General features: G+C 42.0%; 2 protein-coding genes and 1 long non-coding RNA gene across 4 annotated transcripts in view; 1 reads left to right on the top strand and 2 right to left on the bottom strand.

Annotated features, from left to right (window-relative positions):
* Positions 1 to 224: 224 nt before the first annotated feature.
* Positions 225 to 6,814, bottom strand: pnp6 (purine nucleoside phosphorylase 6). The gene is made up of 6 exons (XM_028957889.1): positions 6,719 to 6,814; positions 4,788 to 4,957; positions 3,800 to 3,903; positions 2,139 to 2,314; positions 1,834 to 2,024; positions 225 to 1,739 (listed from the first exon to the last, which is right to left on the bottom strand). The coding sequence occupies exons 1-6, from the start codon at positions 6,739 to 6,741 to the stop codon at positions 1,543 to 1,545; spliced, it is 861 nt and encodes a 286-aa protein (XP_028813722.1). The 5' UTR covers positions 6,742 to 6,814; the 3' UTR covers positions 225 to 1,542.
* A 2,201-nt stretch (positions 6,815 to 9,015) lies between these two features.
* Positions 9,016 to 24,722, top strand: part of hydin (HYDIN axonemal central pair apparatus protein) — a 60,412-nt gene continuing 44,705 nt past the window's right edge. The window contains exons 1-11 of one of the 2 annotated variants that reach the window (XM_028957888.1): positions 9,016 to 9,106; positions 9,276 to 9,345; positions 10,105 to 10,218; positions 10,726 to 10,845; positions 14,483 to 14,617; positions 15,035 to 15,234; positions 15,354 to 15,478; positions 21,191 to 21,386; positions 21,576 to 21,759; positions 23,664 to 23,763; positions 24,210 to 24,328. In XM_028957888.1, coding sequence (XP_028813721.1) covers positions 9,286 to 9,345; positions 10,105 to 10,218; positions 10,726 to 10,845; positions 14,483 to 14,617; positions 15,035 to 15,234; positions 15,354 to 15,478; positions 21,191 to 21,386; positions 21,576 to 21,759; positions 23,664 to 23,763; positions 24,210 to 24,328 — 1,353 coding nt within the window. In that variant the 5' untranslated portion in view covers positions 9,016 to 9,106; positions 9,276 to 9,285. Of the gene's footprint in view, positions 9,126 to 9,275; positions 9,346 to 10,104; positions 10,219 to 10,725; positions 10,846 to 14,482; positions 14,618 to 15,034; positions 15,235 to 15,353; positions 15,479 to 21,190; positions 21,387 to 21,575; positions 21,760 to 23,663; positions 23,764 to 24,209; positions 24,329 to 24,722 lie in introns of both variants that reach the window. The other variant, XM_028957887.1, reaches the window with a different exon arrangement.
* On the bottom strand, positions 15,391 to 19,322 carry LOC114766740 (uncharacterized). The gene is made up of 3 exons (XR_003742856.1): positions 19,217 to 19,322; positions 19,028 to 19,103; positions 15,391 to 15,427 (listed from the first exon to the last, which is right to left on the bottom strand). It is a non-coding gene; the product is annotated as an uncharacterized LOC114766740 (long non-coding RNA).

The raw sequence follows: 24,722 nt of genomic DNA, 5'->3' as shown, positions 1-24,722 counted from the left end.
ATCTCTGCATTATTCATCAGGCAGCTAGTGCTGCACCATGACCATGGTCAGTGCATCGGATGAAGACTTTTTTGTTCATCTCGTGATTTCTGGCAAGACAACTGTTTCCAGGTTAATATGATTTCAGTAAAAATGTAATAGCGTTGGCGTAAGTGGCTTTAAGGGTCAACTTCCAGCAACAGAGAAGGAGACAGAACTCAGTGGAGGAATAATAATACAACAAAATAATTCACAGTTCTTTTATTACAAATGAATAGGAATCCAAATTTCATCATACTCTGGAGCAGCGGTTCTCAAACATCACCCACAATGGAAAGAAATTAAACTTGTCCAACAGTAAACCACGTGGGACAGGCTGGCAGGTGACAACAATACTCTTGATGTCTATGTATTTCAGTCGTGAAAGGAAAGCTTAGGGAACAGGGTGTTTAATGGAAACACATTTTAGAAGATGAATTAGGTACAAAAACTGAAAACAAGTGGAATCCCAGCTAGACAGACTTCATCTTCTATAAAATTTGAAACGTTGGCCGTAAATTTTACCGTGAATCATTTTGAACTTTTTAGAAGATGAAATCTGTAGCTTTTTCACGTTTATTTTTATCTGCTGTTCGTTTGAATGCTATCGTGGTGGAGGTCCGGCCACACATGAGGGGTGGTAGTAGCCTATGAACCAGAAGACCCAGGTTCAAATCCCACTTACTACCATTGTGTCCCTGAGCAAGACACTTAACCCTAAGTTGCTCCAGGGGGGACTGTCCCTGTCACTACTGATTATAAGTCGCTCTGGATAAGGACGTCTGATTAAATGTAAATGATGAAGGTTCCCCGGAACACTGATTGCATGCCACGCCCCCTCACGCTTGTTCAAGCTTGCCAGCAGCAGTGTCCCAGGTTCCAGTATTAACCCGCAAACCAGTCTGAGCGAGAGGAAACGTGATTTGCGCTCTACGGCTCTGGTTTTTCTACAACACCTGTATCACCTGTATGAGCCCACATTATGAGAACCACTGTTCTTACACATCTTACAGTACATTTTAAATACACACTATTCATATATATCTATTTCTGAAAACAGTGTATTATTTGGATTTCTAGCTTTTAACACACAATGCCCTAGACCTCTTCAACACTTTTCCAATGAGAATAAATGTAAAAATAATGAATGTGTAAAGTTATCTCATTCTGCATGGTTTTCTATCTCTGTGTGTGCGCTTTGAATAGCAAGTTACTGACGCACCAGTTTCTAAAGAATATCAGGGTAAACTCCGTCGGGCGGCAGGGATAAAGTGACTAATCATCCTGAGCAAATTCTCTAAACAGACATTCTTCAGCATTTTCACAGTTAGATAAATTAATTTAAATTAAAAAAGTCTATATTGCAGCAATATTTTCTTTACTGTTATTTTGTGTCATGTTGAATTCAATACATTTTTATTACTGATTGCTGGTAGGTGAGTTTCATGGTGATCAGTATTTTCATTTTCAGGTTATTCTAGCATTAAGACAGCTGGAGATGGGCACAGACCACATTAACCTGCTTTACAGCCTTGTCACCAGCTGACTGACCAGCCTCTGGAGGTCATTGGCGCGTAAGCGGGTGGTCTCCAGGACCTCCTCGTGATTAGCCTTCTCATGGCTGTCGTAGTCCATCACAGCTTTGTTTGTGATGAGCGACAGCCCCAAAACACTCAAGCCGCAGTGCCTGGCCACCACCACCTCCGGAACAGTGCTCATTCCTGAATTCCAAAGGTCAGAGGAACAGCTTTTTATGCTCAGATCGCGAGATAACACAATGCTTTATTGCGCATTCGAATTCGGATCGGGACATACCGACAGCATCGGCCCCCAGAGTCAGCAGGGCCTTGCACTCTGCGATGGTTTCATAGCATGGGCCTGCCACCATGCAGTAGACACCCTCCTGGATGAAGGAGGAGCAGCCTTGCTCCCGAGCGACCTCCCTCGCCAGTTGAGTCAGGTTCTTGTCGTATGCATCGGACATGCAGGGAAAACGCACTCCAAACCTGTAGAAGTGAACACGCACACACACACACAGGTAAAACAGGTCCAGGATGTGGTGGGGAGTTCACCAAGCAGGTGACATTGACAAACACCCGTCAGAAAAGTAAGTTGCTTACCTCTCATCATTGTGGCCACACAGGGGGCTCTGGCCCGCAAAGCCCGGCATGTTTATGTGGTCTTTAATCACCATTATGTCCCCCACCTTGAAGCTGCGGTTCAGTCCACCAGCTGCATTAGTGACGATCAAAGTCTCCACTCCCATCAGATGGAACACTCGTATCGGATAGGTTACCTTTCACAGACAAGGCCTCTGAGTAAGTGTTTTTGGATATTTATTAGCAGGCAACAGATTTCTTTTTACATATAATGACTCCTGCAACCATACCACATTAGACCACTCAGGCTTGACTAATATTATGCTCTTATAGTAGGTATAAAGTCTTGCTTGAAAAGGCTGTGAACATTAGGACTCATTATGCGATATGAGAATCCATACACATTAGGGGGATTGTTTTTCATTGCACCCAAGATGGATTGAGAAATGACACATAAATGCATGATCGCATTCTCGCCATTACCAAAGCTTTTGCTCAGATGTAAATCTTCTCGGGTTTAAGACACATTCAAAGTGAAACTCTCCCCTGCCAGATCCAGCTAATGGGGACTTTCTTTTGGAACCAGGTTCACAGTCCAAGGTACAAATAGTTTTTGGGGGTAGAAGAATAGAGAGATAAAGTTTAACTACAGACACCTTGCACGTTATGAAAACCACTGTTTCTTGCCACTGCAGTGTGTTACGCACGGGGTCAAAGGCTCACAGGCACAAACGCTCTTCTCTCTGCAATTTACAGTAGTACTGACAAGACAAATGTTTATGACTCTGGAAAAAGACCCAGTAATCATGTTTTAAGATTACCACCATAAAAAAACACATACATTTTGGTGCCTAGACCCATGTGTTCACCCATTTTAAACATGAACGGAGTTATAAGTGTCTTTCAAGTCCTGCTTTTTGCTGAAGGCTTTCAAAACTTGCACACATTTGCTACAGTCCATATGGTCAGACAATCAAAGGAACGACATAATAGGCCGTGAGAACTCTTGTTGTCGCTATGGTAATAGTAATGGAGTTCTTGATGGATCCTATAGCTATTACATGGCGTGTTAAAAAAAGAAAAAGAAAGAAAAAAAAAAAAAACTAATGATGTGTTACTTGTTTTATGCCTCTCCTCAATTTCAGATCTCTTCCCTTGTTTCACACAAAATGTTATAAGCACCATGTTTTCCACGCCCTCAACGTCCCTGCCAGTAAATGGTTTATCACCTCATGTCTCACTTCTCCAGATATTACTAGCACATGCTTCCCCTTTTTTGCTGTCAGCGCATTACTTCAGAGGAGCACTGTGTGAAGGTTAAATCATAGGCAGAGGTCAGTTCGCTGCTTCACTAGGTGCTAAATCTTGGCTATGCAATGAAGGGAGAACCATCGAAAAGCTATCTTTCAAGATGGTCCATCTATTCATCCATCCATCATCAAGCCAGCAACCAGATTATCCAGTAGGGTCACAGGGTGCTCATCAAGAATCAAGAAGCACACTGGGGGAAAACCCCATTAAAAGACCCACCAGTCCCTCAGATGGAGAACACACACACACACACACACACACACACACACACATTCACATATGAGTCATGAGTGTAGTAAGGACATGACGCATGAGCAATACGCAATTACACAGTAAGCGTTGTAATGAAGACGTATAAGACCGATACTCACGGTGGCCATATTGTAACCTTCATAGAAGTGGAACCTTCCCTGCATGCAGACACACTGCTTTCCATTCAGTTCCCCAAAGACCAGCTGACCCGTGTGTCCTTGCACTGCAGCAAAAGTATGGGATATGGCAAGTTTTCAGATTAAGTCTCTAAAAAAAATGCAGCGCATGAATGCTACACCTTTGCCACCAAACCCAGAACTGGGAGCAGCACTAACAGAAGCGTCCAACCTCTTGCCTTTGGCCAGGATGCCAGAGAAGGCTACATTGCCTCATTTGTAAAACTCATAGGACAGGAAAAAACAAAAGTACATGTCCCAGTCATGAAGTCAGTGCTTGTCGTTTCTCCGCCATCCCATCTGTTCCATTATTAGCTCGCAACTTCATTAGAGAGGGTAATATAATGGTTCGTTGATGACACGAATGATAAAAACATTTAAATAATCTAAAATAATAACAAGGGCTCCCAGGCAGCATGAAGGTCCATATGCTCAGCACAAAATAGGCTAAATTATACATGACTCACAGAAACAAGAAAAAACTTTCATGAAAGTGAAATTCTGTTTTAATGTCTTGCATTTTTGCTACAAGAGGAATGAGAATTTGTCGATGGCCTGAAAGGGGTTAAATACTTTGACATATTTGCGGTGATCTTCAGGCAGCAGCTTGTCACATAATTGTTACCTCAAAGAACATGTCGTGTAGTAAGGAGTCGTAATTTAAAAGGCGGGGCTATTAAAAAATGTTATGTTAAGAATTTAAAGAGTAACAGCTGTAACTGAATATGCCAGATCTGAAAATCCCTCTCCTAAACTAATAACAAGAGGTCCCACTCATCATAAAGGTCCAACTGCTCAGTTCAAAACGAATCCAAGAACGGGCCGAATTAAGCATCATCTCAAAAACAAGCATGTTTACCTGTCGAAATCTGTACCAATTTCAGTGGGATGTTTAACACGTCATTTTTTCATCATTAAAATGTACGCTGACCTGTACTGTGCGGGAACAAGGGGATGCTGGTATAAGGAAGAGCAATCTTGTTCTCCAGCAGGTTAGCAAGCCCACCCAGGCCTGACCCACAGATGATGGCTATCTTGGGTCTGATATCTGTTCGGGACAACAGCCAGTCTGCAGTCTCCTTGTATTCTTCATGGTCATATCTAAAAATGAACAATAGACATTTATTGTTTGAGTGTTAGTGTGTGAACAGCCACAAAAAAAACCTTCTCTAGCAGAAAAATGTAATTGTTATTGTAGCTTTGGACAGAAATCAGTTAGCAGTTTATTTTACTTTACAAGATGTGAACAATCTTGCAGGAGAGCGCAATTTTTTATTTTCATTCATATTATTCAACATCTTGTATTATACAGATATTGCAACATTACATTTGTTCAACAAATTCTATTTAGAATCATAATTGGTTTTGGAGAGTTAGAAATAATTCATTTTTACAGAAATGTTTCCTCTTGATGTTGGATCCACTTGAACAGTGGCTGATATATTTCCTCAATGCGTCTTTCTGACACCCTGATATTTAGCTGTTATTTCAAAGTTCATTTCTCATTCTTGCAGTATATGGGAAATTACTTTTTTACAAACATATGTGTGTGCTCTGTGATTTTGAAAGCAAGCACATCATATGACCAATATCTCTTATAAACGCTTATTTAATGTCTCTATCGGGTTCTGCTGCAGATGGACATCTGCACACGATTAGTGTTGCGATCAGTACGTGTTTGCCCGACCCTATAATCCTGCGCGTTAAAAAAAAAAACATTGAAGAAAACCGCGCATGCGCAGATCAGACCGGGCAGTGACTGCAGATCTCTCACCGACAGCCAGCACGGCGAGCTTCGCTCGTTTTATAAACATGCAAATTAAAATGAAAATTTCAAGCACTGTGAAAAAAAAAAAATATATATATATATAACATAGATAAAAAAATAACTATGAACTTTAAATTCCTCGAATGGGTTCTTGTCCAGCGTGAACTGGCGCCACACTGGTGAAATGTCAACGTTTTAATTTTTACAGGGGTTTACAGGGGTTAAATATTTGCAGTGTTGTTCGGGCATCAGCTTGTCAAATTACAGATTCCACGAAGAATGCCGTAAACAGTGCAGCAAGCAGTGATTATGTATATTAAAAGGCAGGTCTGAGCAAAATGTGCCATTATAAAATGTAATCTTGTGAAATAAGTGACTAACTATACTGTACATGGCGAGTAACAACTGTTAGCTAAACGCATATTCATTTTTCAAAATAATATATATTTTTTAATTTAGTGCTGCTGTGCCTATTCAGCCTAACGTGGCGTGTGTTTTTCGACCATTTCGCACGGAAGGCGCCTGCGTGGAAGGAGCGGAGGCTCCATCTGAAATCCCCCCGACCGGGGTCGCGGCCCGGGGGGGGAAGGGGAGTAGCTGTCCGTGGTGCTGCCGGCCGGTGCGGGATCAGCACTTTCCATTCAGCCCCACGGCCTCGGTGCGAGCGGCGGAGGAGCCGCGTCGTGGTTCCTGTCAGAGGCGGCGCGGGATGTCGCCGAGCGGCGGCGACCGTTCCATCTCGCGCGTACCTGTCGCTTTAAGAGTCGCCTCGTCGCAACGGGAGAACGGAGCTGTAACCAGCACAGGCGGAAGAATCTAACACGCCGCCCCACTCATTCGTACAAACGGACATTTATTTTAACAATGAGAATAAATACGGCTAGTCGAACTTGTGTTAAAAAGTACAAGATAAGCTTTTTGTTTTGTGGGGGCTCTTTACTAGACAGCAGAATGGGGTGACTCCACGTTCTGACCGTAACACACACACGTTACCTACCTAAACACGGTATTATTTACGTCAGTGGGCCGTTCTATGTTCACCATGTTACGTTTCTTTACGCTTCCAGAGGACTGGTCCTCCCTGTTTCGCCTACCTGCGTTCGCTGGATGCGGACATGTTCGCTCTCGGCTGATGGCGAGGGTGCTGCTTCCAGCGGGGGCGCGCGCTCTTTCAGCAAGACCGCTCGTACGTCAGCGGCGCGACGTCACACGTAAGCCCGCTGCTAGGCAACGGACGGGCCGGCGGCAGCGAGGGGCGGGGCCTCGGAGTCGGGCGGGTTGTATGAATGGGCGCTTGCGTTCTAATCCAATTTTCTGAGCTGCTGCTCCGCTCGCTGACCCGCGAACGGAAGGAGAGCCCGAGAGCTGTCAGACGGCCAGGAATAACCGGGCACCGAGCGCAAATGTGGCAAAAGCACGAGAAATTTCAGACCCCTCCTCCCAGCGCTTACAATTACAAAAATATCCCCATCCATAATATCACAATTTCATTATTTCAGTTTCCTCCAAACCCCCACTTCAGAGAAGCACATAGCTTCTCATAACTGAGAAAAAGAAAATCCTTTTCAAAAGCTAAATACAGATAGCACTGAATACTTAAACAGGGGGTAGTTGCCTAGTGGGTAACACACTCGTCCATGAACCAGAAGACCCAGGTTCAAACCCCACTTACTACCATCCTGTCCCTGAGCAAGACACTTAACCCTAAGTGTCTCCAGGGTTCTGGACGTAGTTACAGGGACGTAAATTATAGTGCTGCTCCTAGATCAACACTAAATGCATGGGGCATATAAAGCCCTTAGCTCGTTTGTCTTAATACAAGGTCAAAGTCTTCCTTTCTATTCACACTCTGAGGGTGGCTTCCATGCCAAAGAAGCTTGTGTGGCGATATTTGAAGCAGGCATTTGCTGGCTGCTACCTACTGTACATTAGTCAAGGTCACTGCATCCCATCCCTCCTAAGTTACAGTTTTGAGATGATGAAGCAGCATCATGCCTACTAACAGAAAATAGCTTAGCACAGACATTCTACACATGTGCATTTATCTGATGCAAATGTATTTATTCATCTTTGTACCTGCTGGGAATCTCAGGTCTCTTGGGGTGATGGGGCCACTTTTGAAGACTTTTAATGACTCTGTGGTGGCCTCAGCTATCTTATGGTGTGGTCTGCTGGGAAGGTAGCATCTCCGCTGGGGACAGAAAGAGGCTGAACAGGCCGATCTGGAGGGCCGGCTCTGTTCTAGGATGCCCTCTGGACCCAGTGGAGGTGGCGAGTGATGCATAACACCTCCCACCCCAGGAGACACTCACAACACTGAGCAGGTCCTTCAGTGGCAGTGGAGAGATTCAGAAGGTCTTTCCTGACAAAAACTGTCAGACCACACATACATACATAGACTATCAAACACTCACATCCAATACACCATTTATTTGCAATATGTGTACATATATCCACTCTGTACATATGTACAATTTCACAAATATATTCTTATCTATATACTGACACTTTTACATTTACATTGACATTTACAGCATTTATCAGACACCCTTGTCCTTACAATCACTTACAATCAGTAGTTACAGGGACAGTCCCCCTGGAGCAACTTAGGGTTAAGTGTCTTGTTCAGAGACACAATGGTAGTAGATGAGATTTGAACCTGGGTCTTCTGGTTCATAGGCGAGTGTGTTACCCACCAGGTTACTACCACCCAACTCACATTCTTTTGAATGTGACACATTCTGCTTTTTCTTTTATAGGACTAGGCATGTCATGCCTGTGTGAAATCAAGATTCTTTCTGTATTCTTTCTAATATGATTCTGATTACTTTGGGGGTTTATTCCTTGGTATCCTATACTGCTCTGGGTAATTTATTCTGTAAACGATGTTTGCATGAACACATAAAACTATATAGTAACACCAAAAAAACATACGTGACAATATGAAGGCATGATTAGGCTCTTATAGGCCATGCTGAAAAATGGATTTACTGAGTTGAAACAGAAGGCACCACCTCCCTTGATTCTGCATTTCCTCTGAGACTTTTCCAGTTACGTCATTCCTTCTGTGCATTAGCTGGCTTCTCTGGAATACCGGACGATTGTACTGGAACAAAAGGCTTCTGGTCACACTACATTTAAATGTTTAAATGTTTGTGGGGGGCGATTACAGACAGCAGTGGCAGGATGCTGCCGGAAAACGAAACGCAAGAAGAGGTCACCGGGCATGAGAGAGAGGTCACTGCATCCGTGCGATCGACAGCCTGACGCTGGAATCTGAATATTCACCTTTACAGTTGAAAACTGTTCCCAAGCGGCGCTGTCGAGCTCGGCGCCTTCTGTTCTATTCGAACTTTGATCCAATCAGCGCGGGCGATGTTGCCAGGTGCGCCGGCTCGTGCTGTCAAGGCGACCGCCAAACTCGAGCACCGAACCGCGAATACGTGAGACGTGATATTAGATGAGTTTGGACCTCGACCGTGGTTAGTCGAGCGAGCTGCTGTACGTTATAGCTCAGGATTTATTATTTTTCATTGTTTCCAACACTCCGTTTTGCTGGTAGCGTTGAGGTACCACTGTGTATTACTGTATCGATGTGTGCAACTTTTGTCTAACCAAACCTGTTTGTGCGTTTTCATCCGATTTCTCTAGGCTCTTCACAATGGAAGCACTCAAAGGCAGGAGTCCAAAAGTGGCCAAAAAAGCAGATAAGGGATCCAGAGTGAGTGTCACATCTGGAGAGTTATAAATTAAAGGTGTTTCCAGCTAAAAATGTGCCAGTCCAATCATATATATATATCATATATATAATGCTTTCAAGTGTGTTTTTTATATAGAATTTTATTGTCTTTGAAGCATACAATAGATTCATGTGTTGAATACATATCTGGCAGCCATTCAAACTCAATATGTATACCCTCTTTCATCAGCCTTTTTATTTTAAGTTAAACTCTTTTCTGCCTCTGACCTCAAAATCATAAAATTGGTTCAGTTTTCTTACCATCTGATGGACAGATTTTAAGGAAACAAAACAGAAGTGGAATAATTTTTGGAAGGACAGTATGTGTTTGGTGTGATACAGTCCCCTCCAAAGGTCATTGAAAAAGATTTTGTTGTGCATTAAATGTGCATTTGTGTATGAATAAGAAAAGACAGATCAGATCTCCTGATCTCCTGATTTGGCAGTGGTGACCTAGGAGGTAATGAAATGGACCCAAAATCGGAAGGTTCGAACACCGAGCTGGCAAGTTGCCACTGAGCAAAGCACCATCCCCACACACTGCTCCCCGGGCACCTTTCATGGCTGCCCACAGTTCACTATGGAGATGGGTGGAGGACGCATTTCGTTGTGTGTCACCTTGTGCTGTGCTTCATAATGACAATCACTTCAGTTTCACTTTAATTCACTGGAGCAACTACAGCCAAAGAGACTGGTTTTCCACTTTGGACAACACTGTTATGATGTTCTCTTTGATTCTAGCTGACCCCATCTGACTTTGCCCAAGTGATGTCCCTAACCACTGAGAAACGTCTAGCAAAGACACATGAGATCCGCCCACCTCGCATTCTAGAGCTTCGTGATATGACTGAGAAGGTAAATAATACACATACATACATTGCAACAAATATCTATCAAGATCATTTAATGTCTTAAATGATCTTTCAATAAACACTTTGAATTAACAAAATCATGGCCTGTCAATGGCACATGGGATGTACATAATTAAAAGCAATATCTGGTTTAGAAACTGGTCTGTTTAAACCCTCTGGTTGGTCATCTCATCTTGATTTAAGCCTCACTGTTATTAACCATTATTTACAAGCAGTTTGTTTTATTTATCCCGTGCTTGGTCATTTAGTGTGAATTTGCCTTTGATTTGAAGGAAAGGTGTCCAGTTAGACCAGTTGAAAATAACATTCAATAACCTTATACATAACACGATAAGGGTCATGTGCTTCAGGTGCTCTTGTATCCATTACAGCCATGTTATCTTTGTTCTTTCTGTTTTAGGAAATGCCATTGATTTTCCCTAACCTAATAAGGTACTTTGTCTTGACATTGAGAGTCCTGTCGTTACACAGATTGTTTTTGTACCCTTAGTTCTCATCTCTGGATGTGGACCAGGCTATGTTCCAGCCCTACCCCTCTGAAATTGTCTTCCAAAAGTACACACCGTTAAAGACCTATGAGGTGCCATTGGTGCTGAGGAACAATGACAAGGTGGGGTGGATGAGGCTCCTAGCACAGGAAAATGAATTTGCTCCTGTGTGTTCATTTATAAATCATGTGACACTTAGAAGAAAGAAAGGGGTTGTATTTGTTTGGTGATTCTTTGTGGGGGAGCTGCTAGGCAGGACTGCTCTTAGTGTAATAATTATGTGAGGGGGCATAAGGACATGCTGCCCTAAGGTCGTTAATTAAAACTCCACATGCACCACAGCAATAAGGGATTGAATTTTGCATTAAAAAGTGTTCCACAGCAAACTCAATATAATTAATTGAAGGAAAGCGCTGAATCATGCACGGATCCATCATTTGAATGGCCTGGGACTCAATTTACATTCCAAAAAAATTTTTGCCTAAAAACCAAGTCAAAGATTTGTCAGCAGGTCAAGGAGATGTATTGTTGAATAGACTGTTATAATTAAGCTCTTACATTAAATGTCAGTATAGGGCTCATGCAATGCTTTAAAGTCATTTTTAAATCCATTTCAAATTCTCAGCCCAATCATGGATAATGAATGGGCCCTTGAGAATGTGTTAATGGTCCATAATGCAAATAAGAGAACAATACTAAACTGTGTAATAAGGTTGTGTTACACAGTTTTAAAGCGTAAATATTTTTTGCGATTACTTTCTAAACTGCGTACCAGTCCGTATCACGATGTAACATGAGGGCTGATCGAACATTCAGAAGGAATGAACAAAGTGAACTGATTGTCATCGTGAAGCACAAAAAGCACAATGACCCGAGTGGAGGAGTAGACAGATGAGAGAGCATGTGTAGATGGAGATGATAAAAATACAATTGCAGAGATGTGCATAAAGGGCGAAAGAATCACCACCTGTTTGCTTTATGAGTGATACCTGGCCGGTGCCGCGATGACCCCTGTTGTCAACACTCATACATAAAACACGAGGAAAGACCAGGGAAGCAGGAGCAGGACAAGGTGAGTAGATAAAGGAGCGATCTAACTTGGTTTAGAGGAGAGGATCCAAGTCGTCCAGCGAGATGCCAAACAATGACTGGTTCAGCACATTTAATGCTGGGGTGCATCACTTGCTTCCGTGTTCCCCAGGTCATGTGACAGCCTTCATGCACCTGCTTCTCCGGGGACCACCGTAGAGGACCCATGATGCTCGCTGGCTGAAGGATGGGAGCCAGTTCTGGGGAACTGGTGTCAGGTGAATGCTGCCAAGAGAGAGCATCAGCCTTGGAATGTTCAGCTGCTTAGCCTGTTTGATGGAGCGGAGGTTCTGGTGGTCATCCCAGGCAAGAAAGGGTGTTTCACTGCCTTCGAGCAGTGAAACTGCCTTCACTGCCTTCAAGTTCTGCCACTCTTCTAGCGTCCACTTGACAGCCAGCAGTTCAAGGTCCCCCACCCCTTAATGCTGCTGCGTCGTCGTGAACTTGCATGAGAAGAAGCGGCATGGGTGGCATTTCTGATCTGGGCTGTGTTGGGACAGGACGGCATCAGCGGCCACATCTGACGTGTGCACTTTGACCTTGAATGGCAGAGATGGATCAGGGTGTTGCAGGATGGGTCCAGTGGCGATTCGTTGGCAGTGAGTGGAAGGGGGTCCGGTTCTTGAAGGTGATTTTGTTCAGGCCTTGATAATCTGCACACGACTGGACTTGAGCAGGTGTGGGAGTTGCAGCTGATGATGACGGTTGTGGCTGGAGACATTGAGGCTCCATCGCAGAGGAGGCCCCACTCAGGCACTAAGCCCGTGGACTCATACAGACAGCAGAGGAGACATGATGATCAAGGTGATGAGGAAGGTGATGTGCTCCATGCGAGTGTCAGGGGTGTGGTCTGGTCAGTGATGGGACCTAAACCTACCTGACGGCCGTTGACAGAGGTGATGGAGCCTGGGTGCTCAAGGGGCTCAAGGGGAATGTGCTGTTACACAATCCTTAAGGATAGACCTGCATTCACCGGGTCACGTGATTGGAGTCACGTGACACTCAGAACACAGTGACACAATGAAATGTGTCCTCTGCATTTAACCCCTCACCTTGGTAAGTCATGACAGTCTATGGGAAAGGTATTTTGCTCAGTGGCACCTTGGTGGCATGGGATTTGAATGGGCAACCTTCTAATTTTTGGTTCGCTTCCATACCCTGGGGCAGTGGTGGCCTAGCGGTTAAGGAAGCGGCCCCGTAATCAGAAGGTTGCCGGTTCGAATCCCGATCCGCCAAGGTGCCACTGAGGTGCCACTGAGCAAAGCACCGTCCCCACAAACTGTTCCCCGGGTGCCTGTCATGGCTGCCCACTGCTCACTCAGGGTGATGGGTTAAATGCAGAGGACAAATTTCACTGTGTGCATCGTGTGCTGTGCTGTTGTGTATCACATGTGACAATCACTTCACTGTTTATACCCACTAGGCCACCACTGCCCCTATAAAAAACAAGAAGAGAAGAAATGGGTATGCTGAGATCTTATCTGCAAACCATGAAATTCTTGGATTAGTACTTTTGGTGTATATTTACGTAAAACAATTTTAAAAGTAGATACTATTTATTACTAATCACTTAAAATGGATTTATGAATGAAATTGCATTGCCTGGGATATTGCAACATTGTGGTTGGATTTGTCCTGCAAGGCCGGAGTCATCTTAGACCTTATGCCTGGAGCCCCAGGGAAATTTGCTCATGAGATTAGACCAGTGTGAATAAAACCCAGTTAGAGGAAATCCAAGTTAACCATTCAATTGATCTAAAATAATTCAGACAATCTTGATGGGCTTTCTTTAAGTCTTTCTGTAATGAATCATATTGCCCTAAGTGAACTCGAAGGCTCAAGTGGCCCAATTTTTGAACAGAGAAAGTGGATAAAAATGTTGTTCCACTGTTGCCTGCCAGCATGAAGATTATCCACAGTCCAGATTTAAAGAGATTCACCCTGATGCATTATCGGTATGCAGAATTAAATACCACAGTCCACTACAAGTATTCCACTGTCATTTATCTTCCACCAAGTTCAACTATTACAAGCCAATTGAAACACATTCATTTTTACATTAATGAAGAAAATCGAGCAATATGTTAGCCAGAATTTATTCCAACAGGTGAAAAATAATATACCACATAGTTTTAACAGCATGACAGAGCAAATGTAAATTCAGTAATATCATTTTGGAGGTTTTGAAACATTTTGTTAATCAAATTTTCATTCATAGATTTTGTTACAAAAGCAAAGATTTAACACAAGAATGATATTAATATGGCTCCTAGATTAAGTGATGGAAAAAAATCTTTGCATTTTTTATTTACGTAGTAAGAACTTCCTTCTGTGGTTTCACCATTTCCTGTCAGTTTGAAACTAATTTAATTTTTACATCCTATTAATTGTACAGTATGCCAGTGAAGGCAACATTAACAAAAGCTTGCTAAGAATTATGTAGGGGGTTTAAAATGTATTCTTTCAGATTTTGTGGCATCAGACACATAATATATTTGTAGTTAATATATTTTGTAGTATTTTGTAAGTGCCAAATCCATTTTTGTGACTGTGTTGTATTCAAAATTTTGAACTCTCCACCAATTTCTTTCCGTAAGGTAATTATTTCCTCTAGCCGAAGTGAACGTCTTCTTAACCTTTAAAAACTGGATGTCTGTAAATGGTTTGCAGATTCCTCGTTGGGTAAAGGTGGTGATGGAAGAGTCCTTCTTCTTCAGAGTTACCAGCACTGCTGATGTGTGCAGAAAAGTGGCTCCAGGGATGGCCTCCACATTCACTGTTGTCTTTACCCCCCAGGAAAACAAGGTACACCATCTGGAGATCCATCCATCCATGCATGCATTCACCCTACTTATTCAAGAGTGTGTGGTTTGGCTATATAAAACAGCCTAGGAGAACAATTCTACAATCACCTACACTTACACGCTATGACTGCAACTTAAATTACTTCACTAGCTATAGCACTAACTATATGGCAGTACTAACGCTGTGGATCTTACTGTGATGTTATATCTCTAGAATTTTTCTGATGTAGGGTTGGCATTAAAATAACCTGCTGATACTAGATATACGATATTGGTCCTTTATAATAATCCCAGGAGAGTATTATTATACCTAAAATCTGTCATAATTAAGTCATGTGTCACATTTTGAAATGTACTAAACCCTGAAATATTGTCCTGTGCACAATGTCTGATGTATATTGTCCTGCTGATTCTGCAGGACTACAACCAGAGGCTCATATGTGTAACAGAGCGAGAGAAGTTTGAGGTGGCAATCCGGGCAATAGGGGCTCGTGCCATCCTTGACTTCCCTGACCAGGTTCATTTTCCTGTGTGCCCAGTAAAATGCCTGTCACAGAAAACCCTGCTGGTGCGCAACATTGGTGACTGCGAGGCCAAGTTCCAGCTTCGCACAAGCGGGTGAGCTTGCAGGGTGCAGTTTTTTTTCACCCATTATGGATATGAGAAAAGAAATTTAGTACTTTACATCCTTATTACCATGTTGTGTGTCTGTATGAGAAAGAATGTCTCTTCTCCAGGTCTTTCTCAGTAGACCCACCTCTGGGCACTCTTGGTGTGGGGGACAGCATGCAGGTCACCGTTGACTTCCTACCTAAAAAGTCAGGGGACCACAGTGAAGATCTTATTCTGCATTATCACTCAGGTGTGTATACACTAGCCATAAAACCACCTAACTCAATCTACATGCATCACTTCTTCTTTTCCTTTCTTACACAGTCCTTCATTTTATAAAGACACATAATTAGCATCAAAATGTTCTTGTGTTGTCGTCATTACTCTACAGCAAATGTAATGTAGTGCAGCAGAATTGGAACTAAAAGTACATGAGTTTATGGTCTGTAATAAATAATTCTGTTTATGGTTTGTTATACTATGGTAAGTAATTCATATATAATTAATATTATAATTATAGGGTGTTAGTATCCTCATAAGTAACACACTCGTCTATGAACCAGAAGACCACAAAGTCACAGATTCAAACCCCACTTATTACTCCATTGTGTCCCTGAGCAAGACACTTAACCCGGAGTGTCTCCAGGGGGGACTGTCCCTGTCACTACTGATTGTAAGTCATTCTGGATAAAAGTGTCAGATAAATGCCATAAATGCAGTTAATTAGAACACACTCTAAATATATAACATTTGGCATGAGCCTTCCAGCTAAAACCATAAACCTGTGATAATCATTACTGCTCGTTATCTTTAATCTTCATTTTCCAATGGGAAGCAGCTTCATTAACATAAGTTATTAATATACTTATGAAGATGTCTCAGACATAAGATGCTTGTAGCTGAGTATTCTTCTCAGTCAAGAGAGAATTTATTGCCCCAAAAATCTCGTTTCTTTTTCGGTTATTTTTCTTCTCTGTTCAGCAGAAACATCTGATTTAGGAACTGATTTTGTTTCCTAATTTGCTCATTTTCTCAGAATGTTGCACTGCTTACTTATTGTGAAACGGATAGATAATTAAAGGGAACCATGTTGAGTATCTGTATGAGTACTTGATGAGTATCTGTAATATGAACAGGGAACACAAGAACACAATGTTAACTCTCCAAAAATTTGAAATACGATCATGGTTACAGTTGTTGGTTAGCAAATGAAGCAACAATGGAGGAAATATGCAGGTAAAGGTGCTGATTCCTTCATAGATTAGATCGCGAGATTCAGGAAAAAGGATGAGATGTTTACAACAACCACTGGGAAAAAAGCATTGACGGTGGAGTTAAAGGTTAAAAAGTGGGACAATTACAGTTAATTACCAGGTCAGGTTGTTGTTCATCTGTAAACTCCTATTAAACATTGGATATGTGTGTTAGAGTAAGGATGTAGGAACATACTGAGGTAAATGGAAGGATATATTGAGAATATGTCCAGCAGATTTAAAATCATGTTTAGGGCTTTTTGGTTTTTTTGAGACCTTGCAGTTCATCTTTGCAAATTATTGTTAGAGGGGAAAAAAATCTGGCAGCTTGGACTCTTCTATTCCTGGCCAGAATTATTGATTTCTCACTTGTATCGGTGTTCAGTGCAGAAGAAGTAAATCATGTAACATTGCAATGAAACCAGTTTGTGTTAAACACTGTTAAAATTCAGTAAAATGAGTTACAAATAGCTCTAATAGATTCATGACTTTTAATCGCCTGTGTGAGTAAATGTGTGTGTCTGTCTATATGTGTGTATATTTTTTAAATAGCTAAGCGATGCAAGTTGATTGCAGGCTATACTGCTGGGAGGTGGCTGCTGTCTGACTGCATAAACACACAGGTCCTGTGAAGGCCAGTGGCATTAACATTTCATCATGTACTGCACTATCAAAAGCCCTCCTCTGGCCCATCAGGAGTGTATGATTTTTTAATTTAGCACCTTTCCATGTCGCCTTTGCATTTGGGCCACAGATTAAGCAGCTCTTCATAGCTGACCATGTATAGCTGGGCCTGTATTAAGAAAAGTGCTACTCAATAGATATATTGAACAGATCTAAATATCTAAAACTGTTTCTGGAAAGTCTGACGCATTTTAATTAAGTGATAAAATGAAATTTCTGGCAAAATAGATGAAGTGAAAAAATTGATGCTAAATATAAATTAATCAAGTAAAATAATTAGTGTGTGTGTGTGTATGTATACACTATGTATATGTGTATGTGTACACACTGTGTATATATGCACTGTATTTAGTGCCTTTTCACAGGCTGTAAAGAATTTAGATATACGTTTTTGATATACTGATACACATAGACACCATAGTAACTCCACAGCTTTGAAGTTCCTTCTTGTACCTACTGGTATTTTTCCCGCTGAGGAACGTACTCAGGGGCTTCAATAAATGACTCAGTCAACACAAATGCCTGAACCAGCTGTTTCTGTTTCCATCATCCATCCTATCTGAACTTCAGCTTTTGCATGCTGACGGTGAAATATGCATGAGGAGTAGAAAAGCCCCACCAGCTGGGAAGTGGCCGGCGGTGCGCCACAGATGAACGGGTCTCCTCCGCTAATGCTGAAAGCTACTTCTCAGGTTTCCCGAGGGGAGAACACAGGGTTCCTCAGTCTTTCTCCAGTCGCCCCCCACCAGCAGCTGTGTAATGTGCTGCTAAACATAGCACTATAAGAAAAATGTATATTTAAACTTGACAAATAGTAACCATGACTAGCTTTTTTAGTGCATATTGCCTATTACCATGCGTGCCTTGACTGCGGGGCTCTTTGTCATTAAACCGGCGCACATATGAACTCTTGCTTTGGAGTTGTTCATTACTCGAGCGCTTGGGGACAAAGAAAAGCAGAAAAGCCGAGATGAAAGTCTTTTGTTTGCAGGATGGCAAGGCCAGCAAAGAACATACTTATGTGTTTTAAAATTGCATATCACAAACAAATCTCATTCTGGTCATGGGTCAGTTAGTCATTTTTCTATAGCCCTGTATTATTTTTTCCATTTGATATCAGGCAAGAGAAAGGCCCACAGAATAATTACTGTGCTGTGGAGCACTAGTTTAACTCTTAATATGCTTGTGTTTGTGCACCCAAAGTATATGTGCATGAGATCTGTCAATCATCTCTCTCCTCCTGTTTTAAACTGTTTATGAAAATGCCTTTATGATAAAACGGTGCCCAGTGTTACTGAATGTGAATTGAATGTTATTTTCCAATGTGTTGTATTTATTTTTTTATTTGTATTTTTTTACATCCTTCCTTCCAGTCAGGACCATGGAAACTCGCCCACCACACTCCAGGGTGTAGTTCCCCCTGCTGCGATTCACTCAAGCTGTAGAATCCCCAGCAATGGCTGCTCCCCAGCCACTCGTCCCCTCTGCCTCAAATTAATAACATTGCAATTATGTCAAAACGAATCAGACCTCTGCCGGAGACATGCCTCGTTGATTGCACTGCTTTGCCTAATGTTGCCTTTACAGGGTGCCATTGCTTTAGTCCTGTCATTACTCATGTCCGTGCTCAGATCGCAGTAAACCGCGTTCTGTGCCTCAGTGGCTTTTTTCATGCTGTTACACATGAACAGCAATCTGCCTACTGCTGTCAGAATGCAGGTTAAGCAACATTATTCCCGCCTAACTGAACCAATGTCGTCCTGTTTACGTGTCATTTGTGACACGGGGCTGTCCCAGATAGCATAGTTACAGCATTTACACTGTACCATGGCTTCCTGCGGTGCTTCTAGAGTGGCACTTACATGAGCTGATGAAGACATCACTGCAGCACAGAGAGACACGCCCCTCCCTGCTCCACAGCAGCTCTCCCCCTGCAAACTGTCACACAACCAGTAGAGCAGTCAATGGGAGTAAAAAAAAAAAAAAAAACGCACTCCATCACTTTTTTAATTCCATTGGCAGAGAGAGGGGTTAAAATGTCATTTACTTACTGAGGAAAGTGATGGCGATGCAGAATTCATCAGCGTGGAGACTCGTGGGATGAAAGCATGGGACTGGCATGAGCAGTGGGGGATGTGTGTGCGTGGTGGATGCGAGGGGCTCACTGCCTGTCAGCCTCCTTGTGTCAGCTCCCCGATATCTGTGATAATTACGTTATCTTCTTTTTTTGGGCTTTTTTCTCAGTGCTGCCTCCTTCCATTCTTTTGCTTCCTCCTACGCATTTCTCAAAAGCATCTGAGAGATAAAAATAAATGCTAATTCTCAGCTCCAGGCACTTCAGATGTGTCGACTTAATTTTTCTTTCTTTTTTTTTTTTTACTCCCCTTGATACTAGAATGTGCTCAGAGACATCATTACGTAACTGAAGCAGTGACTAGAGAGCAGGTTATGCTCGCTCCAGCATCTTACGGTCATCTGTTATTCACCAGGCGGTGAAAGCCACCAGAGCTCTCAGGGAAACACACCAAAAGAACATCCTTTTTGTATCTCACTACAAATACCCACTACAGTTATTTTCATACCTTCTTCTTATTTTATTTGCCACATAGTTCTCATTTGTTTTTTTATATTTCTTGTATATATATATGTATATATTCTGTAATTTGTGTGTGTGTGTGTGTGTGTATATATATATATATAGATATTCTGTAATTTGTGTGTGTGTGTGTGTGTGTGTGTGTGTATATATATATATATATATATTTTAATTTTTTTTCTTCTTGTAGGGTCCATGGTTTCAGATTATCAGGAGCGGTCGCAAGTGTTGACCTATTTTTTGTTGACTGTAAGACTCATTTTGAGAGAAGCGGGTGATTTGGTCCAAGGTTAAATCCCTGTCACACAGCTCAGTGTGCAGGCTTAAATAGGAAGCTGTATTAAACCTGATAACACTGCGGCCCAGTGGGAGCCCAATGAGCTGCCACACAGCTTATGTGGGAAGGCCTCTGAGGATGGGTCTGTTTTCATCTTGGGTGTGAAAGTTCCCAAGGCCTTGAGTGCTCAGAAGGACATTTACAGATCAAATAAATGCTCCAAAAAAAAAAAAAGAATTTAGTTTAGAGGAGAAATCTGTATCTTTTTTTTCTCTACCTGTACACGAGTCTATTTATATATGAAAATTATTCAATTATTATGTGTGTGGCGCAGTTCACGGTGGCCCTAAGTTTATTTAGCTGACTCCAAGTCATTGTCAAAGAAAGCGTCTTTCGCATGGCAGCCTCTCCCCACAATGCTGCTGACACTCGGGGCATTTAATTTGTTTGTCAATCAGCAAGAGCGCATTCTCCACAACATGCGCAGGCGGCTTGATGGATTGAGATGATTTGCTGGTATAGAGAGAAAATATGAGAAAATGAAATATACTATGAATGCGTTAGTGGGAAACGGTGTTATACATGCATAATGGAAAAGGGTGCTGGAATTTTGATGATAGGCACCCTTGCTAGTTACTTAGCCACACGTTACTCAGATAAACGATGACACTTACTGGATCAGTCAAGTCAGAAAGATTTATTTGAATATCTTTTCATCTTGTGTTCTTTGCCCTCAGGGTTTTTCATGGTGGGGTCAAATCAGGATTACTAGCAGACTGTAAGGCCCCTGCTTTGAATTTAGCCAAACTAGTAAAGCAAATTAAACCGGCATGGTTGTTTACATACTCCATATGGGGGGTTTTGCATGTCGTTTTTATTTTTTCGTTACTGCGGCTGTCATTGTACTTCCATGCCTAGTCTGGCCGAAATGTGGCATCGTTAATCCAACAGCACCCCCTTGGCATTTAACAGAGAAATGCCATGCAACAATGGTCCAGTAATCCAGCCTGCATGACATGTTAACATTAAATGTAACTTTGCCCTTTTTCACTAATTGCAAATGTATATTGCTCTTTCACATTGATGTGTAACTGTGATATATTATCTAAATGCAGAGTATGTTTCTTCAAAAATTTGTTCTTTTCATTTTAGGTGAGGACATTTATATCAGTTTATATGGAGCCTCAGCAGATGCAAACGTTCGACTTGAACGGAATTCCGTCATGATGGAGAAGACCTACATTTCCCTCAGCAGCCAGCGCTCTGTTACCATAGTGAACCGTAGTGATACCATAGTGCACTTCCATTGGAAGGGCTGTGCTGATGAGGAGGAGGAGCAGAAACAGAGGTGGGTTTCTCACTCAGGGCCTTTCCCCGCCAGCCAAGTCCTCTGCTTATTTATAGCACTCACATCCTGAACAGTAGAATGGAGTCAATGAGCTTTCATTTATCCATGAACTAATTTAGACCCTCCTCTTTGTCGATCACTCTTTCCCTCCCTCTCTCTGTCTATCGCCCATCTGTGCTGTATCTCAAGGCTTTGCTCAGAACTCCAGCAGGAGGCAGGGGATGAGATGGATGATTTTCTGACGGAATGCGGTGCCGATCCCGCCACCCGTGACCATCTGTCCCTGCTGTATCGCACTTTCCAGGAGCGACGCAGGCAGCTGTGCCCAGAGATTCTGTCTTTTTCCGACAGCCACATCATAATGCATCCACTGGTGTGTGGTTCACACGCAGGCAATTAAGCAAGTTAGAAAATGCCACAGAAATGTCCACAACTCCCCTCGCTCTGTCATAACATTTAAACGTGTGCAGGGACACTTTATTCAATGGCCATGTCCATTTGGCTCTGAATGGCCACATGCATAAGTCATGTCTTCACTTTTCATATCCTACAGTCAAGTTCACCACCACTGAATTGTAATTGCCAGAAGTAATTGTTGCTTATTAATTACTGTGTCACGAACAACGTTGGGGTGGTGCAGCACCAAAGTAACATGTAACATAATTAAATTACTTTTAGTAATTCTTACTTTTACAAATGAGAAATTAGGGTATAGAACATTTACCATTAACTATTATGTTTCCTTCCTATAACTGGTATGTATAATTCAGAAGTTTCTAAAACCATGCATTCTTCAAGATCTTGAGCACAAAATGTTCTGGTCAAAAGCCTTTAGAGTACTGTACTTCCAACCAAAAAACAGAAAAGAACTCGCTGATGGATGCTTTCAGCTTATGGCCCATAATGGCTACTTTACTGGCAGGGATTAGGCAAGTCATCCAGTACTTCATGAAAGTGAAACAGCAGTTGTCGGTAGAATTGTTTTAGACGTTTGAGACAGGCTACGCTACTGTTAAAACATCAGCACAATAGACAGTTCCTCTTTGCTATTCAGTACCTATTTTTAACTAGCAACTACATGGACTGGATGACCAGAATGACAGCAATATGCTGGTTATAATAAAATAAGATTTATTTAATTTATCAAATTTATTCAAAATAACTTTTTTGGCCTGGTAAAAGATAAATATTTTAAATGTTTGAGACATATAAACCCCCTAGCCTTTAACTCATGTTAATTTTGCTCATTAATACAGATCTCGAGTGACATTCATTTAAGACAGCAACAGCTCTAATTATTAACTAAGTGATAGATTAGGAGTTTTGTTTCAATGAAATTTAGGTTTGAGTAATAAGCGGACTGGTCCATTCCTCATCATCAAAAACTGCAGCTGCAAGGCCCTTTGTTTTGCACAAGCAGTTACACAATAACAGTATTTCCTAGAATAATATTATTGTACAATTGATGAATTCTTCAGTATATTGCGTTCAGTGTTGCCTTGTGCTACCTTGTGTCAGTGGTTAACGGAGTAGCCCTTTATGTCAAGCACAGCACTCTCCAGTCCATTTATAAAACAAGTAGAAGATACTGCCAGCAAACGGCACTGCACCGTACCGAAGCTAAATCAGGTGTCAGCATGATCTCTCCTGCTTTTATTTGCCTCAGAACTCTCATATGTGTGGAACCGATGTGTATGTGTTGTACATGGGCAATGGACCGAGAATTACAGAGAAAGAGATCCTGCGTTAACAATGTGAGATGCTTTGCTGCTGAGTCATTGACTTGGATGAGACTTTAGCTTCAATTCACCTCTGTAACTGACCAGTGAGGAGAAGCGCCCTCAGAGACCTAGACACTCTCATCCATCACCATAGATAAAGGAAACATGACCAGTGCCACAGGTGTCTGAAAAGCATCTCTGGGTCCTGTGGGATAGCAAAGTTGACTATGTATGTCAGTCCGGTTTTTCATGAGGCTATACAAGGACAAAAATGCAAATTGTAACCTCCACTTGAATGACCACCAGTGAGCTTGCAGTCAAGGTACTTTAAATATTCCTGCACTGTCAGCACTTATTGTGCATGTCGCTTAACCTCCTGGGCAGATATCGTGTCTGGTCCTTATGGCCCTCTCCAGATGTTGCACAGTCATACTCACACCACCTGAGTTTATTCTAATGCCAACAAACATTTTATCTTGTGGAAAATGTATTTTCTAACACCTTTTTTCATAATAGATATTTAAAAATGCTAAGTTAATATTGTTTCATTTGTCAGGAAGGGGACATCTGGCCTAACACCACAGCAGAGGTCCAAATCATCTTCAAACCACAAGAAGCTAAACTCTACCAACAGACTGTATACTGTGACATTACAGGTACTAAGATGAACATACCAATAACCTATAATATGTGCACATATTATGATCTTATATCAGAATTACAGAATAGAGTCACGAAAGGAGACCAAACTTTTTTGGTCATCATTTTCTTGCTCATAGTTTTTTTTAGATTGCCCCCACTTTAATGTTGATGAATTTGCATCAGGTCTTTATGTACGTTTGCAGTAGCAGAGGTACAATTTTCATTCATTTACATGTGTGACAGAGCTAAATGGCCTGACAGCTGGTGACCTAAAAAACTCACGGGTGATGTGTCTTTTAAGAATATCTCCACATTCATTTGACTATTAAATCATGCTTTTTCCAGCACCGCTTCTGTGTAGATACTATTATATTAATGGACAGATTATATAATACATAGCCTTATTTAATGCTCTTTCACATGATTTGATTATAATGTCTGTATGTTTACCTTCCATCAGGTCGAGAGTCTCGTCTGCCTCTGCGTATAAAGGGCGAAGGTGTGGGCCCTAAACTCCAGTTCAACTTTGAACTTTTGGACATGGGTAAAATCTTTATTGGCTCCAAGCACAGCTATGAGGTACATATGCAGATACTTTACTCAACATCTAATACATTACTGAGCATGTTAGTAGCCTCCATTTAACACAATTCAGGTGAACCACACACGGGGCAGTGGTGGCCTAGCGAGTATGAAAGCGAACCTGTAATCGGAAGGTTGCTGGTTCGAATCCTGGGCCACCAAGCTACCACTGAGGTTCCACTGAGCAAAACACCGTCCCCAGGTGCCTTTCATAGCTGCCCACTGTTCACTATGGTTGATGGTTAAAAGCAGAGAACACATTTTATTGTGTCACTTTCAATTCCCCACGCTGTGTTTGCCATTATTCTTAACTATCCTTGCTGGTTTACAAGTTCCACTTTCCCCTAAACCCTCCCTAGTTCAATTCAAGATTCAAGAATCCAGATGGTTT

The sequence above is a fragment of the Denticeps clupeoides genome, chromosome 17, assembly GCF_900700375.1.
Source record: "Denticeps clupeoides chromosome 17, fDenClu1.1, whole genome shotgun sequence".
NCBI classification, from domain to species: domain Eukaryota; kingdom Metazoa; phylum Chordata; class Actinopteri; order Clupeiformes; family Denticipitidae; genus Denticeps; species Denticeps clupeoides.
Note: the sequence above shows the minus strand (reverse complement) of the source record. Positions and strands in the feature narration are given on the sequence as shown.

Bases quoted from the DNA above. Each gene is read 5' to 3' on its own strand.
- pnp6 (XM_028957889.1), bottom strand. From the start codon at position 6,741: ATGTCCGCATCCAGCGAACGCAG. The intron at 3,904-4,787 runs GTCAGCGTACAT...CTTTTGCTGCAG, and splicing joins CTTGTTCCCGCACAGTACAG to TGCAAGGACACACGGGTCAG. The intron at 2,315-3,799 runs GTGAGTATCGGT...TGTCTGTGAAAG, and splicing joins AAGGTTACAATATGGCCACC to GTAACCTATCCGATACGAGT.